The sequence below is a fragment of the Cyprinus carpio genome, chromosome A5, assembly GCF_018340385.1.
Source record: "Cyprinus carpio isolate SPL01 chromosome A5, ASM1834038v1, whole genome shotgun sequence".
NCBI lineage: Eukaryota > Metazoa > Chordata > Actinopteri > Cypriniformes > Cyprinidae > Cyprinus > Cyprinus carpio.
This window is the reverse complement of record NC_056576.1, coordinates 21,873,485-21,891,858: the sequence shown is the minus strand read 5'-3', so window position 1 is coordinate 21,891,858 and position 18,374 is coordinate 21,873,485. Positions and strand designations below refer to the sequence as shown.

Genomic DNA, 18,374 nt, shown 5'->3' with positions numbered 1-18,374 from the left:
ATTTCAAAAATATCTTGATAACTTAAAGTGAAAATGGTTCAGAGCACGTGTTACACCCAGACGCATTATATTTTAAGATACTGCTTCACACTGATATTTTGAGAAATGTATATACGATCACAATCATCTGCAACAACATCAATCACTCTGTCTTTGAAAGGATGCTGCTTCGCCTTTAGGTCGGGCCTGGGCCTGCGTCCGCGTGCGCGCGCTCGAGCTCGGCTCTTGTAATTGGCTCAGCGCTGTGCTGTTGTCCATGCGCCACTGGGCGAGTCTCGGCTGTCTCAGTAACCCTCTTTTATCCTCAAAAAAGGAGAGCGAAAGAGGGCAGACTCAGAGTTGGGTTCGGGCGGAGGAACCGCCATTATTGGGAGGTTTGGACAACCACATTCACCCTCACGCACAATATATACATATATATATCTTAACATTTAAAGACATGCGTTGCCCAGATTGCTCGTGATTTGGCTACGAAAAACTGGATGTTGTGTCTCACTGTAAAGGCATCGCTGCATGCTGTCTGCACACGGTGAAATCAGCATTTTATGGCCACAACAAAGGGCATTATAATTGATCAAAACCAACGTGCTTAGGCCGGAGGAAGAAAATAAAAAAGCCTTTTTCTGCACGGAAACGACTGGCCTCCAAGAAAGGGCATTTCTTTGTTTGGATATGTTTAGCCGTCGGTGGATTTTCACAGCCGTTTCTATGCGAACGCGAGATCAGTAAGTTGCGCCTGACAAAAATATCCCTTGGAAACTGCAAGTCTGTCAAGCCACAATCAAACAGTCCTCACGGAATTTAATGTCCTCGGCTTGTTACGTAGTCTTTTGGTTTCCTTTCTTTCTGGTTTCCAACAACACTAACCAAGCCGGTTGTAAGCCCTCTCGCGCTGGCCTGGACGAGGGAAGAGGGCTCGAGAAGCGAACCGGAGGACGGGGAAAGGCACTGGTACGTATGTGTGTATTATCAACGGTGTTTCATTAAAACAAGTATTAGCGAGCAAAGTAGACCGTGTCACCTACATGAAAGGTTTCAGCAGTTTGAGAATACTATAAATCAAATATCTTTAAAGAAGAAGTGTAGTACAGAATGGAAATTGTGTGTACAAATACAAATGAGTGCTGTCTGTTGTGCAGGCAGCGCCTTGGTTGCATTGAAAACGGATTTATCCTGCACTCTTATAATCTCGGAATGTTATAATTTGCCAGACTATTTTCACACGTGATGTGCACCTTGTTAGTTGCTATGTAACGCAATACTTCATTTGGAGAATACACCAACGAAATGTAACGTAGATGAGTCACGCTAATTTATTATGACTGCATACGCTGATTTAAATACGTGAGGAAATGTCACGGACAGTTGAGTGTGTAATCTCTGTTGCAGCGCCACACAGACAGCTGAGACGCTCATATCTGAACCATGACATCCGCGTTAGGTAGTTTTCTTGCTTGGGCTTTGCTGGGCCTATAGGCTTTTGAAGTGAAATCCTTTAGCAGTTGCTTTCTTTAGGGTTCAGAACTTCAGATGTGTATTTTGCTTGAAGAGTGTGCAGTGGGATGTCTATATTTTGTTATACACATAACCCAAACAGTGTTCAATTCAGATCATCAGGCTGTGTCTTGGTGTGTCAGTTGAAGGTGAGTCTAAACAGCTGGTAGACTCGGATATTATGTAGAACCAATCAGACAGCATTGTCACTATACCATCCACTTGCACTGCACCTGAGGATCACATAGTTTGAGTTTTGTAGCCACACAGGGTCTGTATTTGAGTTTTTAAGTCTACAACACCAGATATTGCATCAGGATTCACCAGCAAATCTTTTCATGTGTGTGGTGCTGTACCACTAAAATATTTTTCAAGTTAGCAGGAGTAATATGCATGCTGAGTGCATTGTCCAGGAGTAGCTCTAGAAAAACACCATTTTGAATAGCCACTAATAATTAAAACAAGGTTGTTGTTGTTGTTTTTTTTTTTTTTTGTATTTGTTACAGCACTAATTAAGATCAATGATGAATAAAGATTTTTTTTATACTCTATTCTGCATTCTTCTCTTATTTATAACAATGCACTAACCTAAATACGTGCATTTGTGTTTTGTTGCAAAGTGGGAACAAGAACTGTTGTAAAAGTAATCTTGTTTCATACTCTTTTTTTTTTTTTTTTTCTTTTTTAGCAAGTTCAATAAATGATCACATTCTTTTAAATGTTAAAATGTCATCCATGTAGCTGTCTAATGTATAATATACATATTAATACTGGTATAAATGGTATGTCTAACAACTAAATACAGCAGGGATAGGCAACTCTGGTCCTGGAGGGCCACTATCCTGCAGAGTTTAGCTTCAGCCCTCATAAAAACTCACCTGCCTGTATCTATCTAGTAATCCCGAAAACACTGATTGCCTTGTTCAGGTGTGTTTAATTAGGGTTGGAGCTAAACTCTGCAGGACAGTGGCCCTCCAGGACCGAAGTTGCCTATCCCTGACATACAGTATGTGACAATGCCCTTAGATAGCAATTAGTTCACCAAAAAATGAAAATTCCATGAGAACTTTTGGTTTTGTGGAACACACTAGGTGAATTTAAGAATATTCTGCCCACTCTTTTAAGTATAATGAAAGTGAATGAAGACTAAGGCTGTTAAGGTACAGAATGACAAAAAAAAAGCATCATGAAAGTAGCCCAGCATCTTAAATTTCGGTCTGTTTTTCAAATAAAAATATCATATAGCTTTAGAAGACATGGGACATAGCCCATCACATCAGCCACTTGTGATGCTTTTTATCATTTCTAAAGCTTGAAAGCTCCAGTCCACATTCATTGTAATTGCATGGAAACAGCAATCAGCTACATTATTTAAAATTCTCCCCTGTGCATTTCATGGATAAAACTCGAGATGCTTACCATTAAAGTTATAAAACGTATTCAGTCAAGAGCAGAAAGTGATTTTCTTTGTCTTTTGTTCTTTGATTAACATGACAGACAGCAGCAGGAATATCGGGCAGCGGTCCCTTTAAGAGTTTATCCACGGACCCAATATGGTGTGTTCGCTTTTGGTGTAAACGCGAAACCTGCGGGAATAAGTAAAATATGCGCAGTACAAGCACGATTTAACCGGTGCCAATGAGACCTGTGTGAGAGAGAAGTCGTCGGAGAGAAGAGAGCGAAAATGCGCGGCTGACGTTATTGCCTGTGCCGCTGGTAACAAAACAAATCGGCTCGAAATCGGAAAGAAGGTAGACTGATCGGCAGCTAAAGACTGTCTATATTGGACGCGACAAAGCGACCGTTGATAATCATTTGAAATTGGTGTTTATCATTACGTCATAAATAGAACGCAGCAGCTGCCAGGGACTTGTAGTGTCACGCTGTGACGCGCCGCATTCCGGTGTAGAAAGCATCACCGATTATACTGAGTGAGTTCTATTGACTAATCTATAAATAATACATCTCTATTATAGATCAGTGGTTCTTTAGTATTTTGTCGCGTTGCACCGCGCTGCTCGCATCCGGTGTAGAGAAGTTGTTCGGAATGCTTAGTTGTTTTCCCTTATAATGATTAAGATGCATCGCGATGTTTCACTGTAGACGTCGCCCAACCCTATGCTGTATTGGAAATAATACAGTTATGGTTAAAGAAAGAAATAATTAAATGCTGGTAATATTCTATTCAACAGTGCTTATTTGTTTAAATGTGCCTACTATTAGACCATACTCTGAAAATACTTTGAAAATGTAGTCTAACTGTTTGACCCTAAGTGCTATTCACTGGAGAGGAAGTAATTACCTTTACTGTTTTCTGTATTTTTTATATTGTGCGTTAGTATTTTGTATGTAATATTGTTCAATCACACAAACAGCCTGATCCATTTATACAACCAGAATATCATGGAAACTTGAATGAATAAATGAATGAACAACATGAACCACACAGAATGACTAGAAACTACCTAGTAACACCCTGTCAATAATTAGGAATTGAGAGTTGAACTGGCAAACACAAGAGACATTTCAGATAATGAAATATAGTAAAAAATGTCATTAATATGGTGTTTGCTGTAAGTATTTGGCTGTCCCTCCAGGATTTCGCAGAACTTTTTTTCTGATTTTTGCGGCCTAAAATGACTCATTTTACTGTGGCTTTTCTCAAAGTTTGCGTTGACATCTCTTTTTTTTTTTTTGCAGTGAAAATATACCACAAACAACATTCTTCGAAGACTGTTATGACTTTTCTGACTTCGAGAAACATTGTAGGTTTCCAGACTAACATTTGAGGACAACAGCACCAGTGCCATTAAGTTCTACAGAAGGTGGCACCAGCACCTGACAGTAAAGCACTCACCCTAATCGCACAATGTACATCTCGGAGATGTCTATTTGATGTCTGCATTTACATATGCAAGATGTATTTTTAAGAGTGCTTGCTCATCTGCAATATGTCTCTGAGATGTTTCCTGTCAGATGTCAAATAGACATTTATTAGAACGCATGTAAAACTTCTTCTGAGACAATTAGCAGATCTTCAGCAGATGTCTTACAGATGTAATTGTGCTGTCTAGGTAGTTGAGATGCAGATAAAATTAACTTTTATTACTGTCATTGAATAGGGTATGTCTGAATATATATATATATATATATATTATATATATATATATATATATTAGGGAGTGGAAATGGCCTATAAGTACTTATCTGCAGCCATCTACTAGTGGTAATTTAATATTTTTTTTATTTTTAAATAAGAGTTTGCATTCCTACATTGTGAAACTTTTAGTTTTATACATGGGGGCAACCTATGAAGGATGAACAAATATCGTCACATTAGAAATCTCTTTCAAATTCAGTAATACTTAAAGCTTTGAAGTGGGAAAAGTTGTGTGAAGAATTTAAAATCACTCGAAAACATTAGACCATTTCTGCCACAGGTTGTTCCTGTAGTTTTACTATGTTAAATCCATGGTAAATGGTGGTGGTGATTTGTGACTATTGAACAATGTTTTTCCTGGTTTCCACATCAGTGGCGTTTGTTCTGATATCAGCTTTAACAGAATTCTGCCCGAATTTGAATGCTTCTCACAAGATTTCACAGAGATGTTATTGATTCTTCCAGCGCTGTGTACAACGGTGTCGCGTGATCGAGATCAGTGGTTAATTCCATTTTTGGAACTGAGAAACGACCTTTCTTTGACTGGATGCGCGTTGCGATGACGTCACGGGACGCATCTAAGCCCAAAATCTGTAGAAAATCTGTGGCAATTACGAAAATGCGAGCTTTTGCGAAAATTGCGGAGTTTCCTTGATTTTGGGATAAATTCAGTGAACGCAGAATCGCGAAAACCTGGAGGAACTGATTTGGGAGCCTTGGTATTTTATTTTTTTATAGACAAAAGAAAACATATACTTGAAAAATAAAATAATAAATAACAAGTTCAGACAACAGAAGACTTCATTTGGGCAAATAAACTAATCAAGAATTTCCTAAGTCTTTAAAAAGCAGCACTAGCTAAGGATAGTAGTGGATTAATTACATGCTGAAATTATTGCTTATGTCTGCTGTGTGAGAAAGCACCATTATTAAATGTACAACCAACATACTGTATGCATGTGTTTTGGAAATTGGGCAACTCTCAAAAACTAAATAAAAATAACCAAAAACTATCAAGCAGTATATGTTTAAATTCAAAGTACACCATGAAACCATGTGTAAATAGATTGTGAATTATGATTGTGAAGGACTGTGAAGTTAAATGTTCTAACTAGTTTTTAGTATTTACATAGTTGCGTAGGTTTGCTAGCATAGGAATTGATCCATATTAATCTGATAAAGCTAGAAATCCATAATAAGAATTTGATGAAAATGTGCTTTATATTTTGATTAGAATTGTATATTTTTTAAAGAAATGTTTGTTTAGAACATTATTTAAGCATTGTTGAAGAAACATTATTAGAAACGTGTTATTTTATATTGTTAGGTACATTAAGAGGTTTAGTGTTTAATGTGGAGTTATACTGTGTGAATCAAGTATCATCATTTCTGTGGGAATTCATAAAGTAGTTTCTTTTAAATTTGCCTTTTGGGCACACAAAGCACATAATTTTGCTGATAATTTGTTCTTTCTCCCTCCCTTTCTCATTTAGGCTAGCCCCAATTTCTGCTTCTGCCTTCTTCACATCTTCATGTCTCCTCTCTTAACTACTAGTACCCTCTAATATGGGCAGAACATACAAGCAGTTTTTTTGACCTGAAAGGATGATTGAAACAACAGAAGTGAAACCTCAATTGTAAATCAAATACGGGCCCCTGACATCAATATTTTATGGACACATTTTAAAGAGTCTGCCTCTGTCAACCTTTGGGGCATGGCAAGATGAATGCCTGTGTACGATGATGATGGCTAAAAAGCAAGAATCCCGAATGCCTATTTACAACCTCGTTGTTGTTGGCCTGTCGGGAACTGAGAAAGAGAAAGGGCAATGTGGAGTTGGTAAATCATGCCTTTGTAACCGCTTTGTCCGTCCTAGTGCGGACGACTTCCATCTTGATCACACTTCTGTGCTAAGTACCAGTGACTTCGGTGGCCGGGTTGTAAACAATGACCATTTCCTGTTCTGGGGAGAGGTGGGGAGAGTTTTGGAAGATGGCGCAGACTGCAGGATGCATGTGGTTGAGCAGACCGAATTCATTGATGACCAGACGTTCCAGCCCCATCGCAGCACAGCCTTACAGCCCTACATCAAAAGAGCTGCCTCCACCAAACTGGCTTCTGCTGAAAAACTCATGTACTTCTGCACTGATCAGTTGGGACTCGAGCAAGACTTCGAACAGAAGCAAATGCCCGAAGGCAAATTGCAGGTTGATGGCTTTCTGCTCTGTGTTGATGTCAGTCGTGGTATGAACCGCAACTTTGATGATCAAATGAAATTTGTCACCAACTTGTACAATCACTTAAGCAAGACAAAAAAGCCTATTGTGCTAGTTCTCACTAAGTGTGATGAGGGAGTGGAGCGATACATCAAGGACTCTCATACCTTTGCCATTACAAAAAAGAACTTGCAGGTTGTTGAGACGTCGGCACGGTCCAACGTCAATGTTGACTTGGCTTTCCTTACCATGATACAGCTCATTGATAAGGGAAGAGGTAAGCCCAAGATCATACCTTACTTTGAGGCATTGAAACACCAGAGTCAACTAATTGCTTCTGCAAAAGACCGCTATGAGTGGTTAGTAAACCACATTGTGAAGAATCACAATGAAACATGGCCCAACATTAGCCGACGAATGCAGAATTTACCTGAATACAAGGAGTATGTATTTTTAGAAGGTACATGTAAGGCTAAGAAGCTATTTCAACAGCATATTCACCGGCTAAAACAGGAACACATTGAAAGGCGTCGTAAAGCATACTTGAGCGCTCTTCCTCTCGCCTTGAGTAGTTTAGTTTCTGAGTTGGATGAAATTGAGCATTTGAGCTGGTCTGGGGTCCAGAAGGTCCTTGAATCTAAAAAAGACTTTGATCATTGGTTTGTGGTTCTGGATGATGCACCATGGGAGGACACGCCGCATCTTGACAATATGGAGGATGAACGTATCCCCTTTGATGTTCTAGACACCACGGCTGCTGAAATAATCTTTGATGCACACCTTGAACACTTGCGCAATGAATGCAAGCGTGCCCAGATGCGTCATGAGTTCAAAGCAAAATTAGCATCTTCACCTTTTGTTACCCCTGGCAAACCCTGGGAGGAGGCCAGAAGCTTTATCATGAATGAAGACTTCTACCAGTGGCTTGAGGAGCCAGAATATTTGGACATTTATAACCGGCACCAGAAAGCAATCATAGACAGGGCAAAAGAGGATTTTCAGGAGCTTCTGCTGGAGTACTCTGAGCTCTTCTATGAACTTGAGGTAGATGCCAAACCTAGTAAAGAGAAGATGGGAGCAATTCAAGAAGTGTTAGGTGAAGAACAACGCTTCAAGGCCCTTCAGAAATTACAAGCTGAAAGGGATGCTTTAGTGCTGAAACACATCCATTTTGTGTATCACCCTACGAAGGAAACATGTCCGAACTGCCCACACTGTGTTGACAACAAAATTGAGCAAATACTAGCCTCATGCTTCCCTGCACAATACCCTTCTTTTGGAAAGTCCAATATTTTTGATGGAAAGGTAGAAAGGATCAATCTTGTTATACTGGGCAAGGATGGTCTTGCTAGAGAATTAGCCAATGAGATTCGGGCATTGTGTACCAATGATGATCATTATATGCTTGAAGGTAGAATGTATGAGCTTGTACTTCGGCCCATTGAGGGTAATGTTAGACTTCCTGTTAATTCATTTAATACATCCACATTTACTCCCCACGGATGCCTGTGTTTGTACAACTCAAAAGAGTCCTTGTCATATGTTGTAGAAAGTATTGAGAAGTTGCGAGAGTCCACGCTTGGCAGGAGGGACAACCATATGGCTCAGCTTCCCCTGTCACTCTTATTAGTAACCAAAAGAGGTGTTGGAGGACTGGGTGACATTGGTGGTGAGACTGCTCAAGCATTAATCTCACAAGGTCAGCAAGTAGCTGTAAAACTGCAGTGTAACTACCTGGAACCTGCCTCCCCTGGCATTGGGTATGGGCGAAATGTGAATGAAAAGCAGATCAATCAGGTCTTGAAGGTTCTACTTGAAACAAGGAGGACTTCTACATTTCGTAGCTGTTCTCCACCTGCACCTCCGCTGCCTCCATGTATTCGAGAGTTACAGCAGGATCAGAGTCCAGAGGCTGAATTGCGTATTGTCATGTGCCTAATGTGTGGAGACTCCTATGACATTGATCAACTTCTTGCACCATTCCTGCTTCCACAGCATTGCAAGCCGACCTCTCCTCAGACAAGTGGCACTTCGGTGCTGCTAGAAAAAATAATTGGTGGACACAAGCATACAATTGAACTGACTCTAATGTCATACCATGCTTCTTTTGCCACTCGTAAGAGTCGGCTGGTGCATGGCTACATCGCTGTATACTCTGCTAGCCGCAAGGCTTCTTTTGAAACCCTGTGTGCCTTTTTGTGTGAAGTTCAGGACATTGTCCCAGTTCAGCTGCTCGCAGTGGGGGAAACCCGGACTGAGCTTCTGGACTCTGAGTCTGCTCATGGGTTGTTAGTCCAAGGTGAAGAACTGGCCCGTGAACTTGAGGGACGGTTTTGCAGTATTGTCTGTGGCCCTGGAGGAGTTGTTGGAGGACTACACAAACTAGACCTGTTGGAACAATTTTTCACAGAGGTATTAGAAAAGAAAACTATTGTTGAGGCCAGTCATATGTATGAAAATGTTGCAGAAGCCAGTAGCACAAATGAGAATGTGTATTCACCACACTGTGGCTCCCCAAGCCCTGTCACAATGCTGTTAGATTCTGAGGAAGACATGGAGGCTTCCCCGCCTTACCATGATGGAACACTCACCTCACATGGTGGATTCAAACTGCCTGACCTGGACTCAGGTGACACATTCTCTGTGATCTCTGACCTTAGCACCTTTGAGAACAAGCTAAATAATAAAGTTCCTCCTCAAGTAAGACCCAAACCTAGTGTCACATTTGACCTTAGAAAACCAAATTTTAATCCATACGTGGATACAGTCAGCCATCGGCGTTCCCTTACATCCAATGTGACGTGGCCTCTAGGAGGAGATTATGATCCTTCGGACTATGCTGAGCCAGTGGATGCTGTCTCCAAACCACGCCCCAGCTATGAGGATAGCATATATTCTGTGCCACATGACAGCACACAGGGCAAAATTATTACCATCCGCAATTCCAATCGGATCCACTCTAATGGAGGAGGCAATGGTTCAGACAGTGAAGGGGATGGCAGCTCATTAGAGAGACGTCGCAAGTTCTCTGCAGCAAGGGTGAAGCCACGGCTGTACCGTGATCGTTCCAAACGTCTGGGGAAGTTCAGCAGTTTCCGCACTAGTTTTTCCATTGGTAGCGATGATGAGATTGGCACACTCTCAAGGTCAAAAGATGACGACGTTTCAGGGCTGAAGGCAGACATACTCAATGAAGGAGAAGATCCTAAAAAGAGGAACATACTAAAAAGTCTTCGCCGACCAGGCAAAGTAAGATTTATTTGTTGACTTATTTTACATGGCTTTTAAAAAAGGATGCTCATCTGTTTTTAACATTGTGATATTTAATTTGATTGCTGTTATTTGAGTCAAAACAATGTTTGTATAATTGTCAAATAATCGTTATTTGTCTTGCTGTTTGGCAGAAAACAAGACCAAAGCCGCGTCATTCTATCTCAAAGCCTTTGGAAAGTAACTACTTTGCGGTGCCTCTAGTGAATGTTGTTTCCCTTGAACGACCTATTCCAGTTTTCATTGACAAGTGTATTCGTTATATTGAAGCCACAGGTACATGTGCTGCTGCTGTTTCACCATCACACTCACCCCATAAGAGTTGTGCTTAGGGAACCATATAAGCTTATCATTATCGCAGTTTCCAGTTAAATTTAGATTCTTAATGGCCTGTAGCTGTCATAAATCACACCACAGCATAGTTTTGCACATAGTTCACTTTTTTGTCTGACTGGGTTAAAGTTATGGTCTAACAATTAAGTTTGTAGAACCATATAAATATGAATTTAAGAACTTTTTATTTTTTGGCATTTTTAATAGACGCAAACACAGCATATTAGACCTGTATGTAGTAGCAGTTTGTAGAATTATCTTCGACACTTTAACAAATTGTGATTAGTACTTAAAAGTCTTAAAATGCTTAAAATGAGTCATAGAAAGATGTACCTTAAACTATCTTGTTAAAAAAAAAACTCTCTCTCGTAGGTTTGACAACAGAGGGTATCTACAGGGTAAGTGGGAATAAGTCGGAGATAGAGAGCATACAGAGACAGTTTGAACAGGGTAAGTTCATAAGGATTTCAGTAAAATTGTTGTGGGTTACAGTATGATGGTGGATTGCCTTATGGTGTTGAGGCACATATTGTTACATATAGTATGTATAAGTTCATGTTGACAGTAGAGGTGGGCCATATACTGGTAGACACGATTAACTGGTAGAAATTTGTCAACCGGTAGAAATTTTGGACTATCATCTCTATCGCGGTTACACGCTCACATGACATTGCTGTGCTACATAGTCATGAAAACGTATATATTTCACGCATTTTTAAGCATTGCTGTTTAAAAAGAAGTGATTTTAAGCTGTTGAAACGCAGAGGTGGGCAAAGTACACAAATCCATTACTTGAGTGATACAGATAAGTACAGATAGTGCTGGTCAAATATTACTCCATTACAAGTGAAAGTTGTAAAGACAGATTTTTACTTAACTAAAAGTACAGAAGAACTTGCTTTTAAAAGTGCTTAAGTACCAAAACTTAATTTCCTTTATGTCAATGCACTGTTTTATTATTGTTGTATGTAATACTTGCAATACCTTATGCTTCAGAAGCAACTTACAATACATGACGCGGTGTCATTGACGCCTACTGAATACACTGACCAACTTGCAGTGTCTTTGGAATAAAGAGCTTTTAGAATGTTACAAACATATAGAAATGAAACAAACAAACAAAAAATTATTTAACACCCCTACCCACCCCCTCAAAAGCAGCATGGTAGTGATCTCACACAGCAAGACGACTGTTGTATAACTCACAACCCAGCAACACAACTGCAGTTGTGTAACTTTACAACAGCAACGCTGCTTTAACAAGAAAGCAAAACAGCAAGATTTATTTGACATTGAATAAAAAATGCTCTCTAATTGCTCTCGCTGTACTTTGATGTCATAGAACGATCTGTGCAGTGCTGGTTCAAGTCAAACAACTACTTTGTTGTGTTAGGAGACTATAGGTAATATTATCAGACAATATTGTGTCTAATATATGTAATATACCACAATATTAACTACTACTTATTAAATTAAGTTGGCTTGAGAAAGCCAGTTTACTGAAATCCTACTTAAACAACTTCTTCTTCTTATAAGTTTCTAACTGATCTGGCTTACAGTTTTCGTAAACCAGACTATCAAAACCACCTAAAATCCCATAGACTTTCATTGAGGGGGTGAAAACTTTTATACAATAAGACTTATGGTATATTTAAGCTGTCTATTGCTACAGAAAAGCTTAACAACTCCCTACTGAAAAACAGCTAAAACCAGCCTAAGCTGATTGACTTCTTTGGCTGGTCTCCCAAGCTGGTTTTAAAGTGGTTTTGGCCACTTTTTTTAGCAGGCCAGGCTGGTCTCCCAAGCTGTTTTTTAGCTGTTTTTGCTAAAATGCTGTATTTGCAACATGCTATTAACTTGCTAATCATCCTAGAAACATGATAACAAAATGCTAGTAACTTGTTAATCATGCTAACAACATGCTAGTAACTTGCTAATCATGCTAGAAAAATGCTAGTATCTTGTTAAACATGCTAGTAACATGCTAATTATGCTAGAAAGGATAACACCATGCTAGTAAGGTGCTTACCATGCTAGAAACATCCTAATCATGCTAGTAACTTGCTAATCATGCTAACAAAATGGTAGTAACTTGCTAATGATGCTAGAATCATGCTAGTAACATGTTAATCATGCTAGAATGATACTAGCAACATGCTATTAAACTTGCTAATCATGCTAACAAAATGCTAACCCCATGTTAGTAACAAGATAATCATGCTATGAAAATGCTAGCAACTTGTTAAACATGTTAACAAAATGCTAGCAGTAATGCTAATAATATGCTAATCATGATAGCAACATGCTAGTAATTTGCTAATTATGCTTACACCATGCTAGAACATAGTAATCAAGCTAGAAACATGCTACTAACTTGTTAATAATGCTAACAAAATGTTAACACAATGCTAGTAACATGCTAATCATGCTAACAACACTCTAGTAGCATGTTAATCATGTTAGAAACATGCTAGTAACTTGTGAATCGTGCTTGCAAAATGGTAACACCATGTTATTAACATGCTAATCATGCTAGAATCATGCTAGCAACATGCTATTAACTTGTTAATCATGCTGAAACATGTTAGCAACATGCTAGTCATGCTAGAAACAGCTTAGCAACCACCCCAGGTACCCTAGCAATATGTTTTATATCTCTTTTTCTGATAGACTGTATTGCCTTGAAAACATTCAAACTTTAATCTTTAAAACTATTTTAACTTTCAAAGTACTTCAGACTGAAAACTTTAAAAATTCAAAAACTTAATAGCTAGGCTTTTTCAATACATAGTCAAATTTCAACCAAAAACAAATAAATACCAAAAAAAAATAAAAATCAAAAAAATACAACATTCAAAAAATGCCAGTAATAAAAAAAAATCTACAAAATAACTTAATGTACAGAGTGATTACTGATAGGCTGTCTAAAAAAAATCACGCACTGGCTTTCAAAGCTGCTACATAGACATAGTAACGATAATTTTGGTCATATCATCCCAAAAACTGTACTTGAGTCTACTTAAGTACAGTTCTCAGTATGTCAATATGTTGACAGTATCTACAAGCTTTTAATGTAAAATGTATTTTGTTTTGTTATTTCCACACACACACAAAAAAATATTTATGGATAAGCTGCACTGCTCTTGTTCTTCCTTGACTCACTTTGTTCATTTATTAATTTTTCATTTGTTTTAGACCACAATCTGGACCTTGTGGAGAAGGACTTCACTGTGAACACAGTTGCCGGAGCAATGAAAAGTTTCTTCTCTGAGCTGCCTGAGCCTCTGGTTCCTTACAGCTCACAGGAGGAGCTGGTGGAAGCTTTCAGTAAGATTTCCCTTAACATTCTTTAAATACATTTGTGAACAATGTAATAAAGTAAATGCATCCTCTTGAATTCTAAAATAATAAAGCTTTGCATTCAGAAGGAAAATCGGGTGTTATTTCATCCATAACACTGTGCCTGTCTGAACCTGTGGAATAATCAAGTTATTAATTTTTGTGTGCACAGAAATTAATGATAGAGAACAGAGGCTTCACACAATGAAGGATGTGTTAAGACGATTTCCCAGGGAAAATTTTGATGTCTTTAAATATGTAATGAGCCATCTAAACAAGTAAGTTTGAAAACCACCTGCAGTTGCTAACTATTCCAGATCAGTTAAAGGGAAGAGACAGTACATCATATGTCTCTGTTTCTCTTTCTCAGAGTTAGTCAGTGGAACAGAGTCAACTTAATGACCAGCGAGAATCTCTCCATCTGTTTCTGGCCAACACTGATGCGGCCAGACTTCACCTCAATGGATGCCCTGACAGCCACGCGCACCTACCAGACAATCATCGAGACATTCATCCATCAGTGTGCTTTCTTCTTTTACAACCAGCCTCCTGCTGAGTCACCCACTGGCCCCTTCGGACCCCCTGGGCCACTGGTGCCCTCCGGATTGCCCCCATCCCCCACAGCCGCCCCTTCTTATTGCCCCCCGACCCCACATTTCACCCCCCTTCTGCAGTCCCCACCACATTCTCCCCCCCAGAGCCCACACACGGCCCCTGCAGAACCACTGTGAGATGGGGAATAACATGTGGCCCGTTATTTAGTGAACTATACACACAAACACTTGCAATGCATGCTTACACATCTACATACACACTCTGCACACACATCTAAATGCCTCTAAAACATGTAGCTTGTTCAGGTCAGTGTTGTATGTAAAAAAAAAATTGTTCTGCGCTTTCAGTAGTCACATCATGGATGCTCCGTCCTGCTCCTGGAATCCACCTTCCTGCAGAATTTAGTTCCAACCTGTTCTGTCACACGTCTATCAATATTTAATGTTCCACAGAACCTTGACTATCTGGTTCAGGTGTGTGTATCTAAACTCTTTATAGGACTGAGCACCCTAATCTACAGTTATTAATACACATCACTCAAAAAAATAAGGTCTGTGCGCTTATGAACTCTTGAAAATTCTTTTTAAAGTGTGTAACCAACAAAGACTGCAATCACCATGTCAGCGCTGCCCTTCATGTAGTTTATTACAGAAGGGGGTGGTGTTATATTCTAGAGAGTGAATATAGATGCTCTAACCAAGAAGGATACACATGGTTTTTCAAAGATTTTCCTGTTTTCTTCTTTCAGTGGAAGACAGTTACATTTCATTTTACAACAGTACCTGCTCTTTTTCTCTCCTGCTCTCTCTCTTTACGTCTCTATACGTCTCTATATGGATCTGTGTTATAGAGGACACTAAAGTCATGAAAACCATGAAGCACTTACTCTTGTTCAGTCTTTCATCCTGAAATCATTTTGGGATTCACTTTTCTCTTTCTCTCTCTCTCTTCTTTATCTTTTTTTCAAGATAAATGAAATCACTTAGGCTGCAACCATATTCACCACTTTGCCTGGTTGTTGTGTTCCACTCTACCATTATTGGTTTATTATTTTAAGTTGTACAAACTTTAAATGTACCATGGATTTTGGAGGATGTTTTTGTTCCTTGCTTTAAAGTTCTGACACCTGATAGGCTGGAAGGTGATGTTGATGAGGATTTGCTTTGCTGCTTGTCTCCTGTGGAGCTTTGCTCATAAATTCACCTAATGGGAGCATACGTGCCCTTTCTTTGAAGGCTGGGATTTAAATGGCAGTGATATCACGTGGTTTTAGGGAATGCGCTTCCAGTTAGCGCTGGTGTGGGGCTCAAGATCACTGAGACTGCAGATTTACTCTGATCCTTAAACATTAGACTCTGAATCAGCAACTCAAAACCCTCACACCTTAATTTTGGACTCAAGTTTTAAAAACTACATGTTGAAGACCTTTTACTGATGCCCAGTTTGACTGTTTTATGAACTCCGTTGTTTTTACTTAGAAATAATCTAAAGCACTTTTTTGTCTTTTTATATAGACCTGTATTGTGAACTGCAACACTGAATAATGATTGGTTCCCATTTTTGGCATCAGGTTTAAAAGATCAGTGGACCTTTTCAGTGTGAATGTAGAGGTCACACAGATCAAGCCTAATCCTGGCCTCAAATTCATCCTTGATTCTACATTCATTAGTATGTCTTTTGTCCTCTATTAGTGGGTTTTTTGGACCTCTTGTACAGCCTGAATTTTGACTTACATGGACCTTAAATCGCCTTTTTTCATTGTTATCTCCCTGTAACTGGATTGGAATGACGCGATTTGCCTCTTCTGCTTCGGCCATCCCCATGTTCTGTCCAAACTCTTCTGGACAAATCCATGATGTATAAAGATACAATGATACATGTGTAGATTGTATGTATATTACCTTATTTTTTTCTCTTAAACCACAAACCTTCTGATGTGAAGGAAATTATTCCTAAACATATTTTGCTTGAAATGCCACTTACTATTTCTATCCAGCCAAGGTAGAAAAGCTGAAGTACCAAAGTAGTGCAATGTGGCTGATAAGGGTTCAACACCAGTTGTACATATTTTGATGATGGGTTGGGGATGAGTATGTCAGATTCAACTCAAATACTTGACACATATGGCAAATCTTTAATTAGACAACGCTTTCATTCATGATCCTCTTCATTCTGTGTATCTGCTGCTTTTCTACCAGGCTGAACAAAACTGAAAGAATCCCAACTCTACTTGAAGTGTAATATTTTCTGTTGTTGTCGAGATTTACAGCGAATTGCTTGAAAACTAGTCCAGATGTTGATACAGCCATCTCTGTGTTATACTTGTAAGAATGCAATTTCTCTTCATGCTAATGTGATTAGTCAAGAAAAAGATGGGTAACTGTGATGGTTATCATAATGGTTAAAGATTTGAGGCCCTTTAAGAGTGCCACAAAATGTTCTGTTAAGTAGAAGTGTTTGTAGAAGTAGAACTTCTTTGGATTTCACTTTTGGTTTTTATTTTTATTTTCTTCCTAAAAGACTGAGTATGAGAAGTTGTTTATTCTCTGTCCGTTGTTGCATTGTGTTAAAGCCAGAGAATGGAATACTGGCTAAAAAAAAGGAAGAAGCAGCCCTGATTAGTTGTGATGGAGTCATATAAACAATCAAAATGTGTGAACGTTTTCACAACACATGACCTGCTGAATTTACTAATAAACTTTCCTTAGAAACTGCTAAGAAAGCATTACTCAAAATTCTGGGTTGCATGCGACAGTTATGCTCTGAAACTATGTATTTCATGATAATTTTCAATATAGATTCGCGTGAAATTTCTCACACTTTAAATATGGTAATTTTAACATCACAATGACTGATATATATATAAAGCCTTTACAGAATATTTTATATAATTTTAAGTTCACAAAAAAAAAAAAAACATTATTGTAATCAGAAATAATCTGAACCAAATCAGTTGTGTTGTCTGAATTCAAGTTATATCAAGGGTCAGTCCATAATAATTCAAAAACTCTTGATCTTTGTAAATAAATGTTCTGCTACCCTCTTGTGGCCATAAGTTGATCAGCAGGTATGTTTAATAAGTATATGAGAGCGTGAAAAAAATGTTTCCAAAATCTGTAGAACAGCCCCAGTTACATGACTGCAAATGTAAATTAAAGAGAAAACCTGTTCATAGCCATCTAATTTTTTGGATGTGGGTTAGTTTGTGGGAGAAGCGTCTAGACTCTTGACCACTTGCACACCCACCTCCCACTTTGTTTCATCCTGGTACCTTTAGGTTCTTTTAATTAGCAGCGCAGCTCTTTCCGCCGTGAGTAATTCCTTTCATGTTGGAAAGAAACAACCTTTATGTTATGCTTTTAAAAAAGTTTGAGAGAAGAATGTTGTGGCCTTTTTATGTGGCTCACATGGTATCGTTTTGTACCACTCAAATGAAGGACTTTTCAGAATTACTGTAGTGGCTGCCTGGTTGTATGTCAGAAGTGCAAAACACACCGACCGTAACTGAACCTGTTGTTTCTTTCATATATGAACAAAAGAAAAAAAAAGTCTTGGTGCTTAGTCTCTTGCTTATTTTCTTTCTTTCTTTCTTTTTTTAATGGTATTAGGCTAGTAATGTGCATGACAGATCTATACAGGGAGGTTTTTGCTGTTTCAGTATTTCAGAATATGAGTCTGATTAAAAATATGTATTTAATTATGATGGGAGGAAAACAGCAAAATGATCCTGTGATGAAGGAGGGTCAGGAGGCCTTTAAATGAGTAAGAATGACCAATAAATCAATTTTATTACACGTATGATTTTGTCAATTTGTTGTGTTTCTCATTGTATTTCCTTTAGATACTGAGTGACATGCTATATCAGTAGATTGAATGTTATGTCTTTAATACTGGTTATACAGTGCTGTTCAAATGTTTGGGACAAGATGTTTAGATAAGACATACATTCTCTTTTGCTCGCCATGGCTAGATTTATTTGATTAAAATGCCGTAAAAAGTAACATTG

At 38.7% G+C, this 18,374-nt stretch overlaps 1 protein-coding gene across 4 annotated transcripts; it reads left to right on the top strand.

Moving 5' to 3' along the window:
- Positions 1-146: 146 nt before the first annotated feature.
- On the top strand, positions 147-18,162 carry LOC109085194 (rho GTPase-activating protein 35-like). Of its 4 annotated transcripts, none has more exons than XM_042756470.1 (7): positions 147-374; positions 6,148-10,120; positions 10,276-10,417; positions 10,847-10,924; positions 13,670-13,801; positions 13,986-14,091; positions 14,184-18,162. In XM_042756470.1, exons 2-7 carry the CDS (start codon positions 6,395-6,397, stop codon positions 14,542-14,544), a joined length of 4,545 nt encoding a protein of 1,514 aa, XP_042612404.1. In that variant the 5' UTR covers positions 147-374; positions 6,148-6,394; the 3' UTR covers positions 14,545-18,162. The 4 variants fall into 4 exon arrangements, with proteins under 4 accessions (XP_042612404.1, XP_042612401.1, XP_042612403.1 ...); XM_042756467.1 differs by having other exon boundaries at positions 147-951; XM_042756469.1 differs by lacking the exon at positions 147-374 and adding an exon at positions 3,061-3,245.
- The last annotated feature ends 212 nt before the right edge of the window (positions 18,163-18,374 follow it).